A 27,765-nucleotide genomic window follows, 5' to 3' on the forward strand; every position below is an offset into this window, starting at 1 on the left:
GGCTTTGTGCAGCATTTTAGGTAATATAATAAAGCCTTATGTTTTTGTGCCTGATAAAGTTGCTCTCTAGGGGCTGCAACCTACAGAGGATACAGATCTAACAGCAGCACTACAGAAGTGTGAATGTTTCACAGGTTATTGCTAGTTCTGTAGTAATGGCCTCAAACATAAGAGCTTAGTGTAAAACTAGGGTTCACACCTTCTGTAGGCCAGCTACTAGAGCATGACAATTACAGCAGGTCTGACATTTGATTCTGTTTAAGCCAGTGAGACTCAAACACTGTGGAAGGACAGAGAGACAGACCCAACAAACAAAGCATTTTAAGATTCTAAGTTTTCAAAAATTGCTGAATAAAAAATTTCAGCAGAAAGATCATATAAAGTAAACAAAACACAAAACATTGTAAAACTGGAATGAAACCCCTGTGTGTGTATCCAAAAACAACTAATAGAAAAAAAAACATACACCCATTCAAGTCTTTAGTTTATTTGACTACAGGTACCGAAAGTAGCATTTTCTGTCATAAAGAGAAGGTGAAAAAGAGGTCTTAGTAATAAAATCCAGAGCAGGAACAGAGCAGCCACGTTCAGATCCTGACCTGGATCCAAACTATTCTTAAGAGTGGGGGCATTTGGAGACAGGATTGTGGTTGGGCCCATAACAGATAAATGGTCCAGCCAAGAAGTTTGTCTACTGATCCAGCTGTTCCCAGTGTTGAATCTGGGCCCATCTCAAAACAAAGCTACAGTATGTACTATTACCCAAATGGGAGAAGGGATTAAATGTCTGATCCAATGCCCACTAAAACCATTGGAAATAATCCTGTTGATGGCTGGATCAGGCTGTGAGGGAGAAAGGACAGTCTTGTGGTTAAGACGCTGCCATAACAGTCAGGAGATTTGAGTTTAATTCCTAGCTTTGCCGTGGACTTCCTGCGTGGCCTTGGGCAGGAAATCTGTGTCTCTTTTCCACATGTAAAATAGGGATAAACTCCTGCCTATATCATGGAGATGCTGTGAGGCTAAATTCATTAATGTTTGTGGGGTGCCCAGATACTATGGTAAAGGGGCGTGGGGGAATAAAAAAAAAGGGTACCTAGCTAGACAGACTAAAAAATGCATTGTAAAATAGTCAGTTATATGATTATTTTTTAGTGTGGGAAGTAAGGGAAAAAATTCATTTACCCAGGTTGGAAAAGTGATATTTCCCAGTTGCAGAGGAAGACATAGCTGAAGGCGAAACGATAGGGGACTGACTGCCGGTGTCCTGCAGACCTCCAGTGGAATGGGAGCGCAGCCACTCTTTGCCCTCCTCCTGGCTGGTCTGCCGAGATGACGGGGTATATCTGAAAAATCAGAGCTGGCACACTTAAAACAACAACGACTAACAGGGTTCACAATGCAGCGAACAATAGTCAACATCAGATAAGCTTTGCTGGTCAGGCAGAACAACAATCTTGACTGTTGTGTATCTAATTACAATTACTCAATTGTTACAGTTGACTTTAAAGCATCTTTTTTAAATCTCCCAGGGGGGGAAAAACACTGCTGGAAAAAAACAAACAAACCCCATACAAACAAAAATAACATTCTCCTTTTTTTGGTGAAATGTCATAATAAATCATACCAACGAGACAGCTGAGCTGAGAGAAAAGGACTTAAAAAGCTGTAGCCGGTGAATAATATGAGGCAAAGGCCGAGTACCATAGTAGTAGAGTGGATGAATGACAGACTGGAAAGCCAAGAAAGATGACTGGCTGCAGAAGTGTGCCACAGGAGTGTTCGAGCACGTGGACATTTGGTAAGACAAAGGGAGCTGAAACAGATCAACAGTTGTGAAAAAAGGAATTTCCTTTGGTAATGGTAGCTACTGTGATCAAATGGGATGTTTGTCTTGTGGAATGCTACATGGCATTGTGTCCTTTCCCAAATTAGGTAAGGACAAATAATCACTTAAATGAAAACAAGTTCTCTGGAACAAAAAAGTTTGGAAACCAAATCTATCAATCAACCGTATGCTATTTCTAACCAATACAATGATAGTAACTGATCAAAGGTAGAACAGGGAGAACAGCCAACCCATTGATCAGGTTAGAGGAAGGGAAAATCTAGCATTAGAAATGTGCAGGTATTTCTTAGCATCTGAGTGTCGATCAGAAGCCTGTTTTTACAACTGACTGTGATAGCCCACCATAAAACTTCATTCAGCACAATTCTATGCCAACTGAAGAGCACTCTCACATTCTTCCCCGCTATCATGTGCCACCAATGTTCTACAGTCATCCCAGAGAAACCCACGCGTTTGCTATCTTAGCGTCTGGGTTTATGAGGCACTTCCATTTCTGCTTAGGAAGCTGATTAAATGAATTTGTAATTTCTCATGTCACTGTTCTCATGCCAACTGTGGGATATTTTAAAAGTATCCTATTCAGATTAAATAATTCTTTCTTTTCTCTCTTTAAAAAAATGATGCATTATGCTGCTCTTTAAACCTGGTAGAGGTGGGCTACCCCAATGGTTTCTGGATCTGGAAGTAGCCGAAGTGAAAATTCAGGGTTCGGATTTTTAACACAAGCCCCAGTAGCAGTACAGACTATAACTGGGATCCAGCCTTCATCAGACCAAAATGGTGAAAAATCCCATGACAATAGCTAATTAGGCATCTATGCCCACATGCTGACTCGTAACTCCCTGCCCTCCACCCCATCCCCAGCCTCACTCACCCTTGCTGTTTTTATAGGATGGGACCACAAACTTCCACCTCCCATTTGGACTCTTCAAGGGGTACTAGCTGGCTGCTTTTTCTATTTGTCTCTTTGGGGTACTCCCTCCATCCAACAGCACTCTTTAAGGGGTGGTGGGAAATTTGGCTTCATCCTCTCTCATTCAAAGGGCATTGGGGAGATGCAGAAATCATTACACCCACTCCTAGCACTTGGACTTTGAAGCCCAGAAAATATTGTGTAGCTTCCTATCAACAGCACAAGGGCTTTAGGACATACAGTTCCAGTGTGGGAAGGGCTGTATGTCAGACTATGTGGGTGGGTGGGTGGGTGGGTGGAGAGGAAGGTGGGCTGATCCAGAAGAGCTTTGTTGGATTACAGCAGTGGACAGGCTGATATGGCAGCCTTACCTGAAGAGACAGTGGGAATAGCCATATAGTCTCTTCCCCCGCCACCCAACCTGGAGCCTAGGACAGGGGTGGTAGCCTGTCTGAAGATAGCCTTCCCTATCTGAAAAGAAGAGAGCAGTGATGAGTGGAAGTCATGTGGGTGGCTGGGCTGGGGTCTGAGTACAGCTGGGGTGTGTCTTATGCTTTCAAACCCTGGATGCTGAAATGTGTCTCTTTTAGATTGTGGATCCTTAACTGCTCAAGCTGGATCTGCGATGGCTGTTTCCCCCACCACCAAATCCATGGCTACTTATACTTAGAGCCCACATCCTGGCCCATCTCTAAAACCTTGTTATTCTGCCCTTTTTCAGTTTGCTTTGTGTTGCAAAAATACTTTGTTACTCTCTTATTTATCTACTGCATTGAAGGTCTCTTAACATTCATCATATAAGGAAACTATTTTTAATCGTTTTTGCTTTCCACGATATATCTTTATACTCAATTTATTCACTAGGCCAGACTGGAAAGAGAAAATCTAATGTTAAGGGTCTAGTTTGCTTGATTTAAACCTAAGCACCAGGAGCTCTGTTGTAAACAGGATCAGCAAGGAGAAAGAGACGGAGAGACAATGTAGAAAAGGTTACAGAACAACAGAGAAGCTGCAATCATGCTGAATAAAGTATATACCTTAGTCCCTTTTTGGGTAGTGTATTTCTGTCAAGCTGCATGCTGTTAAAACAAAGAAAACCCCTAAGGACATATAGTAAACAGGACTGTTCAGAATTACAAACTCTAAAAGTCTACATATGTTCATATAACAAAAGGAGATGTAATATATTTTAATGTCTCTTTATGATAAACCCCTGACTCATTAGAGAGGAAGATAGGACATGGATTGCCACATGTTCATTTTTCATCCAGACGTGCTCTGGTCCAGGTCAATAGCCATTTGGCGAGTGTCCAAATCAGACAGAAGTTCTGCCTTCCAATTCTTAATCTTCCTTACTGAGTCATGCAGACTCGACCTGTATGGGAGTCATACGATCACAGAATAAACCTGCATTTTTCACAGCTCCCTGTGATCTTTTGCTATGTTTCTATGCAAAATGCAGGTTTGTGATACCTGCAAAGAGGCAGCATAGCCTTGCCAGAAGCGAAGTGGCAGATTCTGCTTGTAGGAAGATGTGCTAAATATACAGAGACTGATTCACCATTGTCTTGCTTCTTGTGCAATCAATGCAAGTGCAGATAGGGTGTAAAATGCCACCAGATCAGATGGTAGCAGCATTTTAAAATTCACTTTGTGCTGGAGTGAACAACAACATGAGATGCAAGGCACAGGAGAACTGGGCTCTTAGCAGTATAAATCCTTCCAGAGACAGGGAGCTGCTTAAAAGGACTGTCACTTACTTTCCTTCAAATAGGAAATAATTCAGGTGTTTTATCTTCCCTCAATTATCTAGGCCACAGGCGCGGACTCCATGGGTGCTCCGGGGCTGGAGCACTCATGGAAAAAAAATAGTGGGTGCTCAGCACCCAGCACCTCCCCCCCGCTGGCGGACAGGAGGCGCTGGGGAGAAGGGGAGGAGCGGGGGCAGGAAGAGGTGGGGGAGGGGATGGAGGGGCCAGGCAGGGGCAGGGTGAGGGCAGAAAGAGGCAGGGCAGGGGTGGGTCCTTGAAGGAAGGGGTAGAGTGGGGGCGGGACCTGGGGTGGAGTGGGAGTCAACTCCCGGGATCTGAGTAAGTTGGCACCTATGATCTAGGATTTCAGCTGATTGGTAATTGCAACACTTGATCTGGCCCTTCAGTGAAATACACTATTTTATTTTGGAAATATAATTCAATGTCAATATGAGGATTAAATGAAATGTGTGTGTGTGTGTGTGTATGCGGGGGGGGGGAGTGGTTCTATGTTCCATCACATCATCACCACAAAGCTGATCAGCATGTACTTTACACCATCGAGAGAAGCATCAGAGACAAACAGTCACTTGGATCCACACTGCCTTCCTAGGGAAAAGTTCTAAAACTTTTACACTATTGCTAACTGGCTCAATTTCAGTGGTGTTAGCAGTGCTGAGAGCGCTCATGCAGATGGGGTGCTGGAGTTTTCAACATAGTTTTATGTAACCTTGCTCACAGCCGGTCTAGTTGACAAGATGTTGAAAATGCTCTAACCAGCCACTCATCTCAGCTAGGGCTCTCAGCGTTACTAACTCCAGAGGAGCTCAACCGGTCTTAGCAATGGTAGGAATTAATAAAGCAAATGTCCTTAATTTAGTCAGGGCCTCACTCTGCACAGGGAGAAGAAAGTTGATGGAAGCTACTCAGGGCTTGTCTACACTGCCCCACAGTTTATACTACAGGGGTGTGAACAGCAGTGTGTGAAGTGCTGCACTGGAACTCCCCAGTGTGGACTCTATGGACATGAACTAAAAGATTCCTACCTCACATTGATGTAGTCCTATTTGAAGTGATGTAGTCCTATTTGAAGAGGTCTACGTTAATGTCAACGAGGAATTTAGTTCACGTCTCCAGCATCCACATGGGGGAGTTACAGTACAGCATTTTGGTGCTCATTGCTATTCACACCACGATAGTCTGAACCTCAGGCAGTATAGACATGCCCATAGAGGTGATGCAGTGTAAGCTTGACTATAACTGTCTACAAGTGGTTGGTCCAGTGATAAACCTATAACTTGATTTCCAGCCTAACCATGGCATACGAACAGTCATCAAAAATTAACCCAGGCTGAGAAGGAGATTACATGGATTTAAATGCATGGTTCATGCATTTACTAGTCCTCTGTAATAAACAAGGCCCTGATTCTTGATTTGTGCCATTAGGTGCCACTTCAGTATATAACAAATAATAATGATCATAATATCAACAACATTTCCTTCTGTGTATACTCCAAAGCCCATGACAAGGAATAGATTTTCTGGTTTCAGAGTAGCAGCCGTGTTAGTCTGTATTCGCAAAAAGAAAAGGAGTACTTGTGGCACCTTAGAGACTAACCTAAGTTAGTTATTTCTTTAGGTTGTATGTTTTCATGTATCGAAAATAAGCTATACACCATGACCCCTAAAATAGCGACACTATTTAAAGAACCAATGCCTGAAATGTTGTGACTCATGTCCACACTACAACCTAACAGCCACCATAATTTAGGAGCCCACTCTAAGGGGGGATGCGGTGGGGGTTGAATGTGGATACCCAAATGAAAAAGAGGTGAATATTCTTTAACTGGGGAATGGAAATGATTTAGCAGCCCAAAATGAAACAAAACAAGCATTTATTCTGTATTTAAAACTATTATTAAATCCTCTGACTAATCCTCCAAAATTGAGATGTCCACATTGCAGCTATTAATAATTAATGCTAATATGACAGCACGTTAATTAGCTTCCTTAACTGGCTAGGTCTTTTTATTTTTTAGCATCAGGACGCACTCCCTCCCCCTTTATGAAGCTGAGCATGTTGCTTCTACAAACCCTAATAACTATGGGATTAAAGGAAAAACCAGAACCAGTAAATGAAAGTAGATTTTCTGAATTGTAATGCAGAGTAATACTGCTAGGTCACAGCTACGCTGATCCTACTGTTTATAGACCTCTAGAGATAATGCACAAACAAGTCAGATTTAACGTGTTGATCTAGAGTTTCTTGGAAGACCCATCACAAGTGTGGTGAACTGCCTTAAGTCAGAACCACTGAGGTGGAGAATGGCACAAAATGTTATAAATACCAACATCATCATACACCTTGTAATCTACCAACAGCAGTGCTGCAAGCAGACATGCATAAATGCCCACATTCCCCTTGTCAACATTGGGGCAGATTCTCTATCCCCATTCTGATCCCTTTAAGCTGTGGAAACCACCCACAAGTCTCTCTCTGAGGTTCTCCAGAAGTCCCTGGAGATCACAGATGATCCCTCTTTTTCCCTACTCACAGCCCCTAGCTCAGGGAGGTGATTCATTGTTGGGTGAGGAAGTGAATGGTGTGAAATGCACTTGGCTATACCTAACTGGTCTATAGTCCTCAGGTAAGGTGACCAGATGGCAAGTGTGAAAAATCGGGACAAGGAGTGGGAGGTAATAGGTGCTTATATAAGGCAAATTACCAAATATTGGGACTGTCCCTATAAAATTGGGACCCTTAGGGAACATAATCAGTGGGCATAAGTTAAAGCAGCACCTAGGCTGCTCTAGCTGGGAGTAGTCCAAGGAAGAGATGGAGAATTAAGGAGCTGTAACCAGCTACCTGACTTCTGCTGAGCACAGCAGCCCATGATGCTGCCTGTTGACCATCTAGACAGGTGTTAATTCTGCAACACTTATCTAATATCCCTCCTCCTCTGCTCTGGCCACACAGAAGAGGAACATAAAAGTTGTAAATACTCCACAGAGGTAAAAAATACAGAGGAATCTCTGACTTTGGGTTTGTCTACACAAGATAGTTTCCCCAGCCAATACCGATATAATTTAACTGATAGAAATTATACTAGTATAATTTTTCATGTGGACCCTCTTATTCTGGATATAGGATTGGCTTTTGGGGGCCTTCCAAAGTGACATAACATAAACTGAGAAAGCCAGTCTTATTCCAGAATAAGTGTGTCTATACGGTTATAGTGGTATAAATTCGCACCTCAAGCCTTGGCTATACTTAAAAGGATTTGCTGGTATAGCTATGCTGATATAGCTATGCCTGCAGGCGGTGATGCAGCTTATTAGAAGCTCTTTCAGTCTCATGCAACTGCTCCCAGTAAAGAAAGAAAGAAGAAATATTGCTACAGCTACTCCCGCACGGCTTTCCAGTCTACTACCAGTATGGGTCTGGAAAGCAACCAGTGCCCCTATAACTGTGGCTTACAGCGTGAAGAGAAAGGGGACCTTTTTCTGTCTCTTAATGTTGCGAAACAACATTTTTGTTGGAAAAAGCATATGAAGGTTCAACTGCATAAAACAACACAGTTTTTTTTAACAGACCTTTTGGGGAAAAAAATCAGACTACAAAGATCCTATTGGGGCTATAAATCAAGAAATGACAACTTTCTCTAGAAATTTGTGTGTTGATTCATTCTGAGGCCAGATCAACATCATATATGGCTCTCTCAGGACTCAGTCAAAATATCTCCACGTGGACAGATACAAAATTTTAAAATATCGCCAGAGGCCAAAGTATTTGGAATCACTGAAATTAAATCACTGAACAAATACATGAAGTATTAGAAGTGGGAGCTGCTTATGCCAAGCCATTAACATTTTTAATGTGATATTAAACATCTTTTGCAAAACTATAAGATTTAGCATATACTCAACATCCTTCCATTTCTTCTTATTAATACAAGTACTGTAGTGCAATCTTTTTATTATGAAAGTTGAATTTACAAATATAGAATTATGCACAAAAAATAACTTCATTCAAAAATAAAGCAATGTCAAACTTTAAAGCCTAAAAGTCCATTCAGTCCTAGTTCTTGTTCAGCCAATTGCTCAGAAAAACAAGTTTGTTTACATGTGCAGGAGACAATGCTGCCCACTTCTTGTTTACAATGTCACCTGAAAGTCAGAACAGGCATATAATGCATGGCACTGTTGTAGCCAGGGTTGCAAGATATTTACGCGCCAGATGTGCTAAAGATTTATATGTCTGTTCATGCTTCAACCACCATTCTAGAGGACATGCATCCATGCTGATGATGGGTTCTGCTCAATAAGAACCCCAAACAGTGCAGACCGACACATGTTCATTTTTATCATCTGAGTCAGATGCCACCAACAGAAGGTTGATTTTCTTTTTTGGTGATTCGGTTTCTGCAGTTTCTGCATTGGAGTATTGCTCTTTTAAGACTTCTGAAAACGTGCTCCATACCTCAGATTTTGGAAGGCACCTCCGATTCTTAAATCTTGGGTCAAGAGCTGTAGCTATCTATAGAAAATCTCACATTCGTACCTTCTTTGCATTTTGTCAAATCTGCAGTGAAAGTGTTCTTAAAACGAACAACATGTGCTGGGTCATCTTCTGAGACTTCTATAACATGAAATATATGGCAGAATGCGGGTAAAACACAGCAGGATATGTACAATTCTCCCCCAAGGAATTCAGTCACAAATTTAATTAACACATTATTTTTTTAATGAGCGTCATCAGCATGGAAACATGTCCTCTGGAATAGTGGCCAAATCATGAAGAGGCATACAAATGTTTAGCATATCTGGCATGCAAATACCTTATAATGCGGGCTACAAAAGTGCCATGCGAACTCCTGTTCTCACTTTCTGGTGACATTGTAAATAAGAAGAGGGCAGAATTATCTCCCATAAATGTAAACAAACTTGTTTGTCTTCACAACTGGCTGAACAAGAAGTAGGACTGAGTGTACTTGTAGGCTCTAAAGTTTTACATTATTTTGTTTTTGAGTGCAGTTATGTAACAAAAAAAAAATCCACATTTGTAAGTTGCACTTTCACGGTAAAGCGAGTGCACTACAGTACTTGTATGAGGTGAACTGAAAAATACTATTTCTTTTGTTTATTTTTACAGTGCAAATATTCTTAATAAAAATATAAAGTGAGCATTGTACACTTTATATTCTGTGTTGTAAATTAAATCAATATATTTGAAAATGTAGAAAAACATCCAAAATATTTAATACATTTCAATTAGAATTCTATTGTTTAACAGTGTGATTAAAACTGTGATTAATCATGATTAATTTTTTTAAAGACCATTAATTTTTCTGAGTTAATCGTGTGAGTTAACTGCGATTAATCAACAGCCCTAATATAATGTAATTACTACATATACATTGAGGGGCCAAGGACAACTTAAAATCACGTGTGTGTCAATGCATTTTTATCTTTCTGCTGGTCTACACAGATTGTGCACTGGCATAACTATGATGCTTATGGGCGTAATTTGTTTACCAATATACGTAAACTGGTACAACCCCAAGTGGGGATGCAGTTATACCAGCACAAAAGTGCCTTACACCAGTGCAGCTTATTTCTGGTTGGGAATTTTCCAACAAAACATTTAGTTCATTGGAAAATGCCGATACATCAAAAGTGGAACTGTTTGTAGGAATGGCTTTGGTTTTGATAAATCTTTCAATTTTTTTTTCAAAAAAAGTTTTGAAATTGTCTAAATGTTTGGTTTTGACATTTTCTAAACAAACAGTTTTGGTTTTCAGTTCAAAGCCACTTTTCACTTTGAATTGTTAGTAAATTTATACTAAAAATGTTTTACAAAATTGAAAATGGTTGAAATTGAAAGGAAACATTTCACAAGTATTGAAACAAAACACTTTTATTGACCTAGTCCACTTTTTTTTTTGGATTATTGGTTCAAAAACATATTTGGGATTTGAACTTTTTGCCATCGTAAGTCAAGATTTTTTTTTTTAAATCTCAAAAGCTCTCAGGGATGGGAAAACCATTTCCGTATTAGTTCAACTTATTTCCCTCGCTGTACAGACACATAAGCTATAAGTATAAGAACCCTTATATTGATATAAGTGCATCCATGCTAGAGGAGCTGTACTTTTTCCTGCATAGTTAAAGCAGTACAGCAGTTGTGGGTAGACAAGACAGTGACGAGATTATGGGGAGGTGGGATTTCTCTTGTTCTGGACTGCATGTTCTGTGCAGAACTTGTCAAAACATTGTGTAGCCCTGCCACGACCTTGCAAGATTACCTCCCAAGTGAACCTCCCATCAACCTCAATGGGGACTGCACACAGGATCTCCCATGGGAAACAAGTTGCCAGATCGGGGCCTTCGTTGGTTTTTGATTTTGTGCTGCTCTTTCACAGAGCAACAAGAGAGTAAAAAACATTTTTAAAAGTAAGAAAATGTGTTTGTAAAACTGCAAAAAGTGGCCAAGAGCTGTGAGCCAGGCTTAGTGCCTGAGATTACTTTTAATTCTCTCTCTCTCTCTTTTTGATGGTGTTCATTTGGGCTTTCTCTTTCTGTTGTTTCTGTTTCTGTTGCATTCTCACTGTTTTTGTTTTCACTGCGTCTACAGTTAAGCTCACCTTTCCGATAGTGTAGATCTGACACTTCCAGTCCTCATGAGCAGGCTCTGAACCTCCTGAGTGCCTGTTGTCAATCCAGAGAGAGAGCTATGATGGCTGAGAGGGAGGTCAATAGATTCAGAGCTCGTGTGCAGGCTAGTCATTGACTGGTAACTTGGTGTGTCCTTACTGCCAGCTGAGGAGCTGCTCAGGTTTGCAGCCCACACGAGACCACCTGACGTGAAAGAGTGAACAGATGCTGGACTGGAAGCCAAGGAGTGACTTAAACTTACAACATCTGTATTTAATTCCGAGGGTTTACTGAAGAGGGGGCTGCTGCTACCACTTTGCCCACCTGCACTGCCCATGCTGCCTGTACCCGAAGATGGAGATTCTAGGCTGCCTTGCCGTGCTAATGTGGTACTAGGGCTGGGCATTGCTGATGTGGGTTTCACACTTTCTGTATTGGGTGCAGAGGCAGCTTTGCCACCAGCCTTGGCACCAAACAACCTAAAAGTAAAACAAACAGTTTTAGTTGTTATTCAGAGAAACTGACACCCACCTTAAACATTCAAGGCATAACATCACGAGAGCCAAATTCCACATTTAATTACTGCTACTAAAATAATGTACTCCTTGTTGATTAATCACCTCTCAACATTAAATCCACTTAACTACATCACACTAACACGGGGTTTATTTTATTATCAAAAGCTCTCATTCACTGTTTTTCAGATGTGTTCTCTTTAGGTATAGACCTTCACACAGAGATGAAAAACAAGCAAATCTTTGGTTTTATGGTTGCATAAACAGATTAAACTTTCACCCAGATCCAGTAGTTAGTTTAAGTCCTACATTCCTACACTTAAACCATTAGACTGCTAAAAACATTACTTCCAATAAGCAGCTAAAATGATTGCAGGAATCACTTGTAAAAGGGCACTCTTCACAGTGTCAAACAGCTAAATATTTGTGTAAGATTCCCCCCCATACACACTCCCCCCCCGCCCCTTTTGCACAGATGGTGGTATGGATATGAGCCAAACAGTAATTAGTCAGATACAATAATATACACAGAGCTAAATGTGTCAATCCTTTTTCAAGGGCAGAAAGGACAGACATGCATGTCATGTGGCTGTTAACAGCAGTTTATGGAGGTTATGTTTCTATGGTCTGCCCCACCCCCCGCAAAATAAGTTGAAATATAGTCAATGATGATTTAGTCTCTTGCTGAAAATATCTTAAGCACTTTGTTTGCAGTCCATAATACACTCTCAATATAAATGCAGAACTTGTCACAGAAATAAAGTAATCAATAAAGATGGCATAGCAATCTATTTTATTTATAATAAAGCCCATGATAATCAATAGTAGGTCAGTCATTTTACAGCCACTAAATGGAGATGTATTGGCTATAGACCACAGGAGGGCAGCATTGGCTTTTACTTAAACAATGGAAGTCTTTCATCTAGTGCACTTTCATAAACATTAGACTACGGCATTTCCAACGGATTCACATTTTGTTAATGTTTCTGATGAGGGACGTAATGAAACGACAAAGATAATAAAATCCTTGTAGCTAGAGGTTGCTGACGATTTTAAAAGCAAATACTTTATTAATCAGTATTTCTATGGAGCCAAATGCTCATTAGTTTTTTTCCCCCCACAGGCTGCAAACACCATTAAAGTGACAGAACCTCTATAAATGAGAGGACTTTCTTCTGTTTGGGGATTTATCTGAATATTCAATGAGAACTTGTTATACTCTTCATGATTTACATGTAGCTACTGTGGGACAGTGGTCAAAATTCAAGACACACTCATTTCAGAGTTGCAGTGAGAGCCTCATTCCTTAAGAATTCTGTTAATAAATATTTTATATTTCTTTCACACTTTATTTATTTTTAAATATAGGATTTCATTACAAACCCATTACCTTCGGAATGTGGGCGAGGCAATGTCTGGGTATTTGGATCCTGGCTGCCTGAGTCCCGGTGTCCCACAGGCACTGGTGGAGGTTGGGCTGGATTTGGGGGAACTGGATAATGAAACACTCTCGGAATCAGACACTGCCACTTTCTCTTTTTCCTTGTCTGTCTGATTGATGGTGACGGGACTGGAGCGCCCTGAGCCAATCTTCGTGGGCTCTCTCAGTTTGGTGGTGGCGGCCCCTGCAGACTTGCTGCTCACATTAGAGTCAATGCTGCTGGTGCTGGACCTGTGTCCACCTCTGCCGGGAATACCGCTTGTGCTCGATTTTGAAGGGCGTGGCAAACTCCGGTACTGCAGCGTGGTCTTCGAGTTAACATGTAATACTCCGTCATCCTGATTCTGTGACCCATCTAAGCTAGTTTTCCTCCCTGCATTTGACTTGCCACCAATGGCTGCGGATTTGGGCATCTTCCCCAGAGTCGCCGACCCACTTGTTATGGTTGCCCCACTTGTGGTGATTATAGGAGAAGATCCCACCCCCGCCTTCTTGAATCCAAAGGATCCAGTAGCAGTTGATCGTCCAATGCCAGAGGGAGGCTTTTTTCCTTCATCGCCACTGCTTTTTCCTGCGTCTGATGGAGAGCGCTGAATAGAGGTGCCTTTGAGGGGAGTTTTCACTTTTTCAGAAGCCTTTGCATCATCTGTTTTTCCTAATTAAGAGTATATTTTATATAGACCTCCATATTTATATCTATAGTATCTTAATATCAAGATATAATTACTACACGGTTGTATTTTGAGATATAAATGATATACAAGCAGATAAACTGCTATAGGAGAACACACCAATTAAGTCCTGGTTCAATATTAGATATTAAGTCTATCTAGTCCTGGTTCAATATCTCATCTCTGTCAGTAGTCAGTACCAGATGCAGTATATTAAAGATAAGCATCAGGTATTAAAAGACTGAAATTCTACTGAGGATTTCTAGCTACATATACATGATGTGGGCATAGCTCGTGTGATTTGTAAGAAGAGCTTGAAGCTCAAACTATGATTTTTAGACAAAGTTGTTTTTTGGTTAGTAATACAGTATACTGAAGAAATAATATGTGAAAATAAAATGTTAACAGCAATTAACAATTCAAAAATACATTACTTATCTTTGAAGAAATGACTTCGCCTTCATCCTTCAGTTTTGCTTTCATTGCATACGTTTTCATTCACTTACAGTTAATTTCATTGTGATAGTAAAGGTGCAAACAATGATCAATGAGTATTTACAAAATGGCAATAATAAGTCATAATACTGTTGATCTAGCATCAGGCCAGTATTATGATTTAATTCTATTTGCCATATCCCCAGTATCTCCTCACGATTGTTATTTGTGTGAGACTGTCCTCATTAGTATACACACATGCATCTTTCTAGATTACATTGCTATACAGTGCTACTGTGAAATAAATATGATTTAAAACAATCACTTTATTTTACCTTTACAAACACCTTTGCGGTGACAATCAAAACGGTCACTTCTCTTTACATTCTTTAATTTTGATTTCTCGTAGATTGCCTACTCTAAGATCATAAGAACTTCTAAAGACATTTATACTGAGAACATCATAGTATTTCATTAATATAGCAAATTATTATAGCAAGTTTGTAGCTCTATGGAGTGGTTCCTCTTGTGGTGTCAAACTGTCATGAAGAGGAAGAAGTTTTTAATACATTTCTCTTATTCTATCCAATTCCATTATTGTAGAAATAGGTACATATGTACATATACACACACAGTGCATTGTACACTCTCTCACACATGTATATATCATATGTGCATATATACATACATACACAGAGTGTATGGATTTTTTTCAAAATAAATAAAAACTTCAATTTTCTCCTGCACTGTGGCTGCTTTGCTCTGTTCCAATGGAACAGAGGATTCTACCAGCACAGGGAAATCCTTGGGTGGTACAGAGCAGAAGTAGTGATCCTTATGCCACCCTACTCCTAGTTGCTAAAGCAGGGGTGTAGCTAGGGCATATCTGAGTCCAGATGAGCTCTAGCTGCTGGAATGGACCCAGAAGGGGTGCTGTAGATGGTGTAGATAAAAGCAGTCTTCAGGCCTCTCTAAATTTACAGTCTGGGGCCAGACTGGCACTTGGCAGCTCCAGAATCAGGGACACGCAAAGGTGGCTTTAGCCCATGCCAGACTTGGGCTTAAGGCTCCTCTGCTGGTTCATAAAATATTTTTTAAATGGTCTTGAAAGAAACATTTTTGACTAGACAGGGCCATGTGCTAGAAAATGTACTGCAGAGAACAACCCTGCACTGGCAGAAGGATGGCCTAGATCAGGGATCAGCAATCTTTGGCATGCGTCCCATCAGGGAAATCCACTAGGAGACCGGGACAGTTTGTTTACCTGCAGCGTCTGCAGGTTCGGCCGATCGCAGCTCCCACTGGCCTCGGTTTGCAGTTCCAGGCCAATGGTGGCTGCAGGAAGTGGCACGGGCCAAGGGATGTGCTGGCCGCCACTTCCCGCAGCCCCCATTGGCCTGGAATGGTGAACCGCAGCCAGTGGGAACTACGATCGGCCGAACCTGCGGACGCTGCAGGTAAACAAACTGTCATGGCCTGCCAGCAGATTTCCCTGATGGGCCACGTGTCAAAGGTTGCTGATCCCTGGCCTAGACAATCTAATAGAGATCTTTTCCATCTTTACTTCCCATCATCTTATGATTTTTGGCTTCAAAATTAGATTGCCAAAACACTGACACTGGTTGCTACCATTTTTAAGTGGCCTTTGTGGGGATGATATATCTCTGAACTTTTGCAAGTCATCTAGTATTGAAGAAAAAGTTTCACAAGTTTTAAAAAGAAGAGACAGAATTCTTTTCTCAGCAGTAAGCTACACTATTTATAGCTGGAGCCTCATTTGACCCTTAAACTTTGATTCAAAAATGTTCACTTTGGTTTCTCTCACCTCAGTGTCAATGCTTTTCCCCTATACTGTTGTAATCTGTGCTGCTTTTGTTTTACACTCTCAACAACTGTTGGTGTAAGTCTTTCCGAGAACATAAAATAACAGAAAGAAAAACAGGGAAACAATACATTACAATTCCCTGATAAGAAATTATCTACTCCCATGACAATAAAGCAAAATTCAGTCACACTTTATATTAAGGGTACATCTATAAATGGTTAATAAATAATTAATATATATTTTAATTGTTAATTAATCAATTGTTGTAGAGACTAATAGGTGAGTCAATGGCTTATAACCATTATTTATAACCATTTGTAACACCTTCTACTGCCTGTGACATGCTTATAACATCTATTAATTATTTTTAACCCCTTACAGACTCTTTTTTTCTGAGACATAATACTACCTGGTGTCTTGAGAGCACTTGTCCCAGCTTTGTGTCTGGATGGGGTCGTTCCGACTTGTGCAGTCATGCCTCTCCTCCAGGATCCAGTCTGTGAAACAGACAGAGATGTTTTCTGACCTCCCTTCTCTGAGTCTTCGGACAGCCCCGAGGGAAGGCCCTTCCATTTACCACTGCCATCTACATTGCTGTCAAAGTCCTCCTCCGGCTTCTTCAGTTCTTCAGTGCTGCCCCAATTTTCACTGTCTGTTACGGACCGTTTCTCTGAATCAGTCTTCAGCTACAAGACATTTACATCACAGGAAATGGTAAGTCTCAGCTTCATTCAATATTTTCTCATTTTTTAAATCCAAGGAAGAGAAGGAGAATAAAGCAAACTGATTTCTTTGTACCACAGATTATATTATGAATGCTATTATAAAACCCAATTTACCTCAGTCTTCAGCTGTAACACCTTATTGTCCCTCCACTCCCTAGGGATTTCACAAACAAGTCCCCCCCCCCCAACCTCGATTTCTCTGAGTGCTGAGCTGCCCTTGCATGGCTTGCTCTGCTCGACCTGTTGGCGGGGGAGTGCCTGCTGCTCCTCACCCCTGGCACTTCCAGCTCACTTGGCCCCTCTCCCTGGCAGCCAGGCTGGGCGGGGAGCAGAGGGGCAGTCTGCTGCCACTGCCTCTCCAGCTGGGCTATATCGCAGACACCCACCATGCTGCACAAAGGCAGCAACCCTGACCGGCCACCCTCAGCTGGCAAGAGAAGTGACTCTGCCCCGCCCTCTCCGCTTCCAACCTGGGCCTGGCTGTCAGAGACAGGGGTCACGTAAGCCCGAAGCATGCTGGGGGAGGATCAGCAGCAGAAGGACGGAGCCCCCCCCCCCCGCCTCCACTGGGCAGGTAACTGTGGTGGGGAGAGCGTGGCAGCCCACAGAGCTGGGGGTTGCTGGGGAAGGTGCTGGCAGCAGGGTACCTCTGCTCAGCTGAAGGTAGGAGCATTGGTCATGCCCCTCCCCTTGATGACGTGTCTGTGAGGGCACGGGAGCTTCAGGAAGACACTGGTGTTACGAGTCTCCCTGGGTCACCCCAGAGGCACACTCTCCCTGCTCCTGTGGCCCTAACCCCATCCCCAGAAGCTGGTGGGATTGGCTGTCCAAGGACGTGGGGCTGGAAGGTTCCTCCCAGAGGTGAGACGTGGGCTGGTCACATGGCCCCAACTTTACACTCTGTCTGCCCACTATTGGCGGTCACAGGTTGTCTACAGCTCCGAGATGGTGATCTCTTAGCTGAATGTAAAAACAGAGAACAAGCTGACAAACTGCTAAAAACTAAAATTTATGGAAAGTTTAAAATAAGCTGCAGCTACCAAAGTATTTGACTGGAAAAAAAATGGGGTAATATATGGAGTGTCATTAGAGCTGACCAATGTTGAGATAACCATAAGCATAGGAGAAGATAAAGTGTTAAAGTCAATGACTAATTATTAAACGAGGAGGAGAAAGCAAGCCATCAGTAGCTGTACTGATTACATGTAAGGGAGGGACTCTACCCGAGAAAGTAACACTAAGGTTTCAGATATTAAAGAACCAAGCCATATATCATCTCTCCCTTAAGGTGTTATTAGTGCCAACAACAGTGTAAAGGGAAAACAAGATGTGATAAATGTAGGAGAAAGCACTCCTATGAAAATGCTATGGAAGGGACAGAGGTCAAATGTAGCAACTGCAGTGATAACGACAGTCTGGCATAGAGAGAGTGTATCGTGGCAAGGCAAGCTAAAGACATACACAAGACAAAAATTGCTAACATATCTCATGAGGATTCAGAGTAGCAGCTGTGTTAGTGCTGTACGGAGACTCTCAAAACATCAGGTGGAAAAGGAAGAGATAATCAGCACAGGAAAACATGCAGACACAGCCTCATTCTATAGAGAATATGATAAATACTGCAGAAGGTATAGGCGACCTACGAGTGATGAAAAAAATAAAGGTTTATTGTAGGGCTGTCAAGTGATTAAAAAAATTAATCACGATTAATTGCGCTGTTAAACAATAATAGAATACCATTTATTTAAATATTCTGGATGTTTTTTACATTTTCAAACATATTGATTCCAATTAGAACACAGAATATAAAGGGTACAGTGCTCACTTTATATTCATTTTTATCATAAATATTTGCTTTGTAAAAAACAAAAGAAATAGTATTTTTCAATTCAGCTCATACAAGTACTGTAGTGCAATCTCTTTATCATGAAAGTTGAACTTACAAATGTAGAATTATGTATTAAAAATAACTGCATTCAAAAATAAATAATGTAAAACTTTAGAGCCTAAAAGTCCACTCCATCCTACTTCTTGTTCAGCCAATCACTCAGACAAACAATTTTGTTTACATTTGCAGGAGATAATGCTACCCACTTCTTGTTTACAGTGTCACCTGAAAGTGAGAACAGGAGTTCACATGGCACTGTTGTAGCCAGCGTTGAAAGATATTTACATGATAGATGTGCTAACGACTCTTATGTCCCTTCATGCTTCAACCACCATTCCAGAGGACGTGTCCATGCTGATGATGGTTTCTGCTCAATAACAATCCAAAGCAGTGCTGACCGAAACATGTTCATTTTCATCATCTGAGACAGATGCCACCAACAGAAGGTTGATTTTCTTTTTTGGTGGTTCGGGTTCTGTAGTTTCTGCACTGGAGTATTGCTCTTTTAAGACTTCTGAAAGCATGCTCCACACCTCGTACCTCTCAGATTTTGGAAGGCACTTCAGATTCTTAAACCTTGGGTCAAGTGCTGTAGCTATCTTTAGAAATCTCACATTGGTCCTTCTTAACATTTTGTCAAATCTGCTGTGAAAGTGTTCTTAAAACGAACTACATGTGCTGGGTCATCATCCGAGGCTGCTATAACACGAAATATATGGCAGAATGTGGGTAAAACAGAGCAGGAGACATACAGTTATCCCCCCAAGGAGTTCAGTCACAAATTTAATTAACGCGTTATTTTTTTAATGAGTGTCATCGGCATGAAAACATGTCCTCTGGAATGGTGACTGAAGCATGAAGGGGCATACACATTTTTAGCATATCTGGCATGTAAATACTTTGCAATGCCTGCTACAAAAGTGCCATGTGAACACCTGTTCTCACTTTCAGGTGACATTGTAAATAAGAAGCGGACAACATTTTTTCCTGCAAATGTAAACAAACCTGTTTGTCTTAGCGATTGGCTGAACAAGAAGTAGGACTGAGTGGATTTTTAGGCTCTAATGTTTTACATTGTTTTGTTTTTGAGTGCAGTTATGTAACAACAAAAAAATCTACATTTGTAAGTTGCACTTTCTTGATAAAGAGATTGCACTACAGTACTTGTATGAGGTGAACTGAAAAATACTATTTCTTTTGTTTATCATTTTTACAGGGCAAATATTTGTAATTAAAAATAATAATATAAAGTGAGCAGTATACACTTGGTTTTCTGTGTTGCAACTGAAATAAATATATTTGAAAATGCAGAAAAACATCCAAAATATTTAATACATTTCAATTGGTATTCTATTGTTTAACAGTGCGATTAGAACTGCGATTAATCATGATTCATTTTTTAAATCATGATTCATTTTTTTGAGTTAACTGCATGAGTTAACTGCAATTAATTGACAGCCAGCCCTAGTTTATTGCATTTATGATAGAGCAGAGGTGGTCCACGGATAGTTCCCTCTAAGGTGAGCACCTGGGAGATAGCACACGAGAGAATGAAAGGCCACCCACCTAATTAGTGGAGCTGCACTGGCATGGCTCCACTAATTAGGTGTCTGGACCCTGGAGAAGATGCACATGTAAGGTGAGGTGCTGGCCTTGGGGGAATAGGGGTAGGTGGGTGGGGGCAGTAGGGTGAGAAAAGGGGGTGGAGGGAATTTGGGATGTGCAGGGCTGTGGCGGCCAGAGAAAGAGACGACTTTCCCCGGCTCAAGAGCTGCAGCTGCCGGGGAGAGATGGCCGTCCTTCCCAGCCTCAGCTCTGTGCCTGCTGTGGCGAGGAGAGACCCCCCTCCTTCCCAGCCCCAGCTCGGGAACTGCCACAATGGGGGAGAGAGGGAAAGACACCCCTCCTTCCCAGCCCCAGCTCGCGGGCTGCCGTCGCAAGGGAATGTGGGTACATCTATCACATGAGAAAGGTAAGATGACTGATATTAAAATATGAGTTGTGTGCTTTTATTTGTAGAACAAAAATAATTAACTATTAAGTTTTTTATAAATAGTGCTTTTATCCAAAGTGCTTTACAAAAGTTAGCTGATGGTACAAAAAATATTTGGAAAGATCATTAAGTGGTCTGCCGAGACCCTCAGCAATTTTCAAGCGGTTCGTGAAAAAAACAGTTTGAGAACCACTGTGATACGTCACAAATGGAAAAAATCAGAAAAAATGAAAATTATGGCTAGGGCAGTATAAAGTATAATTAAGTGGATAAATAATTGGTTAAACAACCACAAACAAAGAGTAACTGTTAATGGAATGATGTCGGATTGGAGGAGGTCTCAAGTGGGGATCCACAAGGATCTGTTCTGGGTCTGATGTTGTTTAACATCTTTATTAATGACTTGGATTTAGGTATAGAGAGCATCCTGATCAAGTTTGCAGATGACAAAAAATTGGGGGTGAGGAGTTGCCAGTACTTTGGAGGATAGAGCTAAAATTCAGAGAGATCTTGATAAATGAGAGAACTGGGCTATAGACAGCAAAATGAAATTCAACAGATAAATGTGAGGTGCTACACTTACGGAAGCAAAACCAAATGCACAAATAGAGGCTGGGGATAACAGGCTTTGCAGCAGCACTGCTGAGAAAGATCTGGGAGTTGTGGTGGATCACAATTTCAACACGAGTGAGCAATGCGATGCTGTTGCAAAAAAAGCAAATGCAATTGTAGGTTGCATTAACGGAGGCATAACATGAAGGTGATAGTACTGCTCTACTCAGCACTGGTTAGGCCTCAGCTGGAGTACTGTGTCCAGTTTTGGTCACCAATGTATAGAAAGGATGTAGAGAAACCTGAAAGGACCCAGAGGTAAGCGACCACGATGATCAAAGGGATGGAGTGTAAGCCATATGACAAAGGCTGAAGGAAGTGGGTATGTTTAGTTTGGAACACAAGAGATTAAAGGGGGATATGACAGAGGTCTTTAGATACTTAAAAGGCTGCCATAAAAAAGATGAAGGAAAGTTATTTTCTTTTGCCACAAAGGGCAGGACAAGAGGCAATGGGTTCAAACTACAGCATAGAAGATTTAGATTAAATGTCAGGGGAAAAAAATCCTAAACGTAAGAACAGTAGGACAATGGAACAGTTGCCTAGGGAGGTTGTGGAAGCTTCTTCAGTGGATGTTTTCAGAAGGAGGCTGGATAGCCATCTGTCTTGGATGGTCTAGACACATCAAATCCTGAATCTTGGTGGGGGGTTAGACTAGATGACCCTTGTGGTCACATCCAACTCCACGATTCTATGTTTCTAAACATGAAAATACTATACTGAATTAATGATTTTGTATGCGAGAACTTGAGTAAGCTATTGATATCAGCAAAAATAGATCTCCAGGTAAAGATAAGGTATGTAACATAACATTTAAATATGTCTGTGAAATCAGTTTGAGGGTTCTCTTGGAATTATTTAACACTATATGGACCAAAGAACTGAGACTGGTTGAATGGAAACATGCAGTAGTAATTGCAATACAAAAAACAGGCAAACTTTCCACAAAAGTGGATACCTATAGACCAATTGTCCTTACATCCTGTCTGTGTAAAATGATGGAGAGAAAGATTGGTTGTTTGGAAAACAATGGCATTACAGATAAGGCACAGAGTGGTTTTTAGGAGAGGAAGATGCACGAGTGATCACATTGCTAAATTAGAAACTGAAATACAAAAAAGTATGAGGTACAAAGATTTCATTATAGCTGTCTTTCTAGATATTGAAAAGGTGTATGACATGCTATGGAGGGAAGGGTTATTGTACAAAGTACATGCACCATGTGTGGATAAACGGAAGAATGTATGGGTGGATTAGAGAATTTTTGAGTAAAAGGACCATGCAAGTCCGAGTTGGGAAAGTTATGCTGAATATATATAATATTAAAAATGGTACACCACAGGGAAGTGTTATCAGCCCAACCTTATTTAATATTATGATAAATCATAGAATCATAGAATATCAGGGTTGGAAGGGACCTCAGGAAGTCATCTAGTCCAACCCCCTGCTCAAAGCAGGAGCAATTCTCAACTAAATCATCCCAGACAGGGCTTTGTCAAGCCTGACCTTAAAAACTTCAAAGGAAAGAGATAACACCACCTTCCTAGAAAATGCATTCCAGTGTTTCACCAACCTCCTAGTGAAAAAGTTTTTCCTAATATCCAACCTAAACCTCCCCCACTGTAACTTGAGACCATTACTCCTTGTTCTGTCATCTGCTACCACTGAGAACAGTCTAGATCCATCCTCTCTGGAACCCCCTTTCAGGTAGTTGAAAGCAGCTATCAAATCCCCCCTCATTCTTCTCTTCCGCAGACTAAATCCCAGTTCCCTCAGCCTCTCCTCAGAAGCCATGTGTTCCAGTCCCCTAATCATTTTTGTTGCCCTCCGCTGGACGCTTTCCAATTTTTCCACATCCTTCTTGTACTGTGGGGCCCAAAACTGGACACAGTACTCCAGATGAGGCCTCACCAATGTCGAATAGAGGGGAACGATCATGTCCCTCGATCTGCTGGCAATGCCCCTACTTATACAGCCCAAAATGCCATTGGCCTTCTTGGCAACAAGGGCAAACTGTTGACTCATATCCAGCTTCTCGTCCACTGTAACCCCTAGGTCCTTTTCTGCAGAACTGCTGCCAAGCCATTCAGTCCCTAGTCTGTAGCGGTGCATGGGATTCTTCCATCCTAAGTGCAGGACTCTGCACTTGTCCTTGTTGAACCGCATCAGATTTCTTTTGGCCCAATCCTCTAATTTGTCTAGGGCCCTCTGTATCCTATCCCTCCAGCGTATCTGCCTCTCCTCCCAGTTTAGTGTCATCTGCAAACTTGCTGAGGGTGCAATCCACACCATCCTCCAGATCATTTATGAAGATATTGAACAAAACCGGCCCCAGAACCGACCCTCGGGGCACTCCACTTGATAACGGCTGCCAACTAGACATGGAGCCATTGATCACTACCCGTTGAGCCCGACAATCTAGCCAGCTTTCTATCCACCTTATAGTCCATTCATCCAACCCATACTTCTTTAACTTGTTGGCAAGAATACTGTGGGAGACCATGTCAAAAGCTTTGCTAAAGTCAAGGAACAACATATCCACTGCTTTCCCCTCATCCGCAGATCCAGTTATCTCGTCATAGAAGGTAATTAGTTTAGTCAGGCATGACTTGCCCTTGGTGAATCCATGCTGACTGTTCCTGATCACTTTCCTCTCCTCTAAGTGCTTCAGAATTGATTCCTTGAGGATCTGCTCCATGATTTTTCCAGGGACTGAGGTAAGGCTGACTGGCCTGTAGTTCCCCGGATCCTCCTTCTTCCCTTTTTTAAAGATGGGCACTAAATTAGCCTTTTTCCAGTCATCCGGGACTTCCCCCGATCGCCATGAGTTTTCAAAGATAATGGGCAATGGTTCTGCAATCACATCAGCCAACTCCTTTAGCACTCTCGGATGCAGCGCATCCAGCCCCATGGACTTGTGGTCGTCAAGCTTTTCTAAATAGTCCCGAACCACTTCTTTCTCCACAGAGGGCTGGTCACCTCCTCTGCATGCTGTGCTGCCCAGTGCAGTAGTCTGGGAGCTGACCTTGTTCGTGAAGACAGAGGCAAAAAAGGTATTGAGTACATTAGCTTTTTCCACATCCTCTGTCACTAGGTTGCCTCCCTCATTCAGTAAGGGGCCCACACTTTCCTTGACTTTCTTCTTGTTGCTAACATACCTGAAGAAACCCTTCTTGTTACTCTTGACATCTCTCGCTAGCTGCAACTCCAGGTGTGATTTGGCCTTCCTGATTTCACTCCTGCATGCTCGAGCAATATTTTTATACTCTTCCCTGGTCATTTGTCCAATCTTCCACTTCTTGTAAGATTCTTTATTGTGTTTAAGATCAGCAAGGATTTCACTGTTAAGCCAAGCTAGTTGCCTGCCATATTTACTATTCTTTCTACACATCGGGATGGTTTGTCTCTGTAACCTCAATAAGGATTCTTTAAAATACAGCCAGCTCTCCTGGACTCCTTTCCCCCTCATGTTATTCTCCCAAGGGATCCTGCCCATCAGTTCCCTGAGGGAGCCAAAGTCTGCTTTTCTGAAGTCCAGGGTCCATATTCTGCTGCTCTCCTTTCTTCCCTGTGTCAGGATCCTGAACTCAACCATCTCATGGTCACTGCCTCCCAGGTTCCCATCCACTTTTTCTTCCCCTACTAATTCTTCCCAGTTTGTGAGCAGCAGGTCAAGAAGAGCTCTGCCCCTAGTTGGTTCCTCCAGCACTTGCGTCAACACTCTGTGACTAGATCCCCCCGGTGTGCAGTCTGGGACTGTGGTGGGCCTGCTGTTCACCCCTGACTCTCTCCCTGCATGCTCCTGCTTTTCCACTCCCCCACCCTTTTCTGGGAGCTGATCAGAAAAAGAAGCTACAAGCTAAACAAACAACAAGCTACAAGCCAAAAACTAGCCAACAAGCAACTCACAAGCCAATTAAGCCAAAACCAAGCCCAATTTCTGCATTTTTTCCTCAGGTTGGCATGTCTGACTAATACTCTCCTGTCTAGTACTCATTCACAGTCTGGCCCAGGCCCCTCTTGCAGTGAATGGTTTCCCAAAAAAAGAAGTGCTGGGTGTAGGTGTCACTCTATTTGCAGATGATTGTGCTATGTGGGTTAGGAGCAGGAATATAAAGGTAGCAGAAAAGAGAATCAACAAAATGTTAAGGGAGACCTCTGACTGGGGAAATGCATGGGGTTTCAACTTTCCCCTTGCTAAATCCACAGGACTGATCTTTACAAAAAGGAAAATTACAAAGGAATGTTAACTGTATATGTCTGGAGAACAAATAGACATAGTTAAAAGATTAAAATTCTTAGGGGTAATATTTGATGCTAAATTACTTTAGAAAGATCATATAAACTATGTTAAAGATAAATGTACAGAAAGGATTAACCTGCTTAAAAGTCTTGCTGGGACTACTTGAGGATGGGGGGTGGATAGGAAAACATTGTTGATGATATACAGAGCCTTAATCATACCAGTTATTGACTACAGCTGCTAAGGTTTTGGGTCAGCATCACAATCAGAACTTAAAAAATTAGATTTAATACAAGCCCAGGCACTACGAATTGTGTGTGCTGTGTTTATTACAACACTTATATGCACTACAGATAGCTTCTAGTGAAATGCCAGTTACACTACGAATGAAACTACTGGACCTCACCTTCCAGGCCAGAGTTACTGGGAACTGCAATGATGAAAGTACCAAACAAACTGATGACAATTGTTGGGAATTTGATAGGCAAACTAAAGCACACAATGTTAGAATTCCACATACCATTTGAGTTAAAAGTGTGATGCAGCAGTTGAAAAACAAAGAGAAGTTGAACGAAGTCAAAATTTTTAGTTATGGCAAAATTAGTTATGGATGGAAAGTCAAATGTCCAAATGTTGAGTTAGATTAATTTTATAAATTTAAGAGTAAAAAAAGAGACAGTAGGTATTAAAAATGAAGTGTACCAGTCTACAGTTGAAAAGTGGAGTTGGTTTTGTCAAATATATATAGATGGGTCCAAAAAAAAAAAGAAAGGCAGGAAGAACAGGGATGGCATATTGTATACAAATATTGGGAATTAATACATCCAAAAGAATATCTGACTATGTAGCTGTAATGCTAACATTAAATTGGATCTGGGATGTACACCCAGCAGAAACAGCAGTCATTTTTTCGCATTCAATCTCAGGCCTTATGGTCATAAAAAAGGATGTCTCAGTATGCAGAAGTGATTTAATCAATGAAGTTATATTTCTAACAGAGTTAGTACAGATGGGGATACATGTAGCATCAGCTTGGATTCCAGTGCTTTTTGGGATAACAGGGAATGAAATGGCAGCCAAAGCAGCTAATAATGCTGTAAGAAATGGAAGGATTGATGCAGCGATACCCCTGAGTAAACAGGGATTCAAAAGCCTAGTACAGACAAATTTAGAAGAGGAATGGCAAAAAAAAAAATGGATTAATGAAAAAAAGATGAAGATCATGTTTTGAATCGTGCTCTAGATTTGAGAATTATGACATACTTCCAGGCCTGGATAGAACTAACAAAGTGCTTTTGCTTAGAGTACTAACTGGCCATTTTGGCTGAAAATCCTTTTTGAATAAAAAGACACAAAGATGGACTATGTGTGCTCTGTAGGGTGGAAGAAAAAGAGATCACCTTCTATGGGTATGTAGGGGTTTTGAAAAAGAAAGGGAAAAGCTTTTTGAGGAATTTAAATGTCTTAAGTGGAAAAATACATGATGTGATATAGTAAAAACATGAAGGAAATGGATTATTATTTGAAAGGCGCTGTTACATTACTTGAAAGACACAGGGCAGAGCGAGAGGCTATAAAATGTTAAATACTGAGGAATTATAGTTGGTGGCAGCTACAGACTATATAGGCAAGTCTGTTTCACCATAAAAAGAGAGAGAGAGAGAGAGGGCACGGCAGTGAGGAAGTCTCCAGCCAATCTCTGTGCATTAGAGAGGGAAGTAGGGAGCCGGGGAAAGAGTAGGATCCTGGCAGCCTGGCCCTGAGGAAAGGGCATACCCACAAAAGAGAAGGGTGAAGCAGAAAAGCTCTGGGAAGTGGAATAGGAAGCAGTCCAAGGAGAAAGCAGCAAAGCTGGACCCTGAGCAGACATTAGCTGCGTGTTGTAGGGTGCCTGGGCTGGAACCTGGAGTAGTGAGCTGGCCTGCTTTCCTCTACCAACCACTGACAGAGTGGCATTGCCTGGACAATGGGTGCAGTGAGACTCTATACCCCGGCAGAGGAAACCATGAAGTGACCTGGCCGGAGGGCCGAGTCATGAAGAGGAAGCTGTAGCTCCTGGAGTGACAGAGGGGCCACAGAGTGAGAGAAAGGACAACAGGTTGAGAAACTGCAAGGGAATGTGTCAGACCTGTAAGGGAGCCAATTCCCAGAAGAGCCAAGAGGAGATGCCACCTGTAATGAGTGAGTACCCTGTGACAGCATATAGTAATAATTAGCTGCTATTGAAATGTATAGTATTTGCGGCATTAA

At 41.6% G+C, this 27,765-nt stretch overlaps 1 protein-coding gene across 5 annotated transcripts in view; it reads right to left on the reverse strand.

Annotated features, from left to right (window-relative positions):
- NAV3 (neuron navigator 3) overlaps positions 1 to 27,765 on the reverse strand; it is a 415,305-nt gene that overhangs the window by 108,273 nt on the left and 279,267 nt on the right. For 4 of the 5 annotated variants that reach the window (XM_073327696.1, XM_073327697.1, XM_073327695.1 and 1 more), the window contains 5 exons: positions 16,464 to 16,740; positions 13,073 to 13,778; positions 11,158 to 11,646; positions 3,800 to 3,841; positions 1,186 to 1,346 (listed from right to left, as the gene is read on the reverse strand). In XM_073327696.1, coding sequence (XP_073183797.1) covers positions 1,186 to 1,346; positions 3,800 to 3,841; positions 11,158 to 11,646; positions 13,073 to 13,778; positions 16,464 to 16,740 — 1,675 coding nt within the window. The remainder of the gene's footprint in view (positions 1 to 1,185; positions 1,347 to 3,799; positions 3,842 to 11,157; positions 11,647 to 13,072; positions 13,779 to 16,463; positions 16,741 to 27,765) is intronic. The other variant, XM_073327699.1, reaches the window with a different exon arrangement.

The sequence above is a fragment of the Lepidochelys kempii genome, chromosome 1 (assembly GCF_965140265.1).
Source record: "Lepidochelys kempii isolate rLepKem1 chromosome 1, rLepKem1.hap2, whole genome shotgun sequence".
Taxonomy (NCBI): Eukaryota; Metazoa; Chordata; order Testudines; family Cheloniidae; genus Lepidochelys; species Lepidochelys kempii.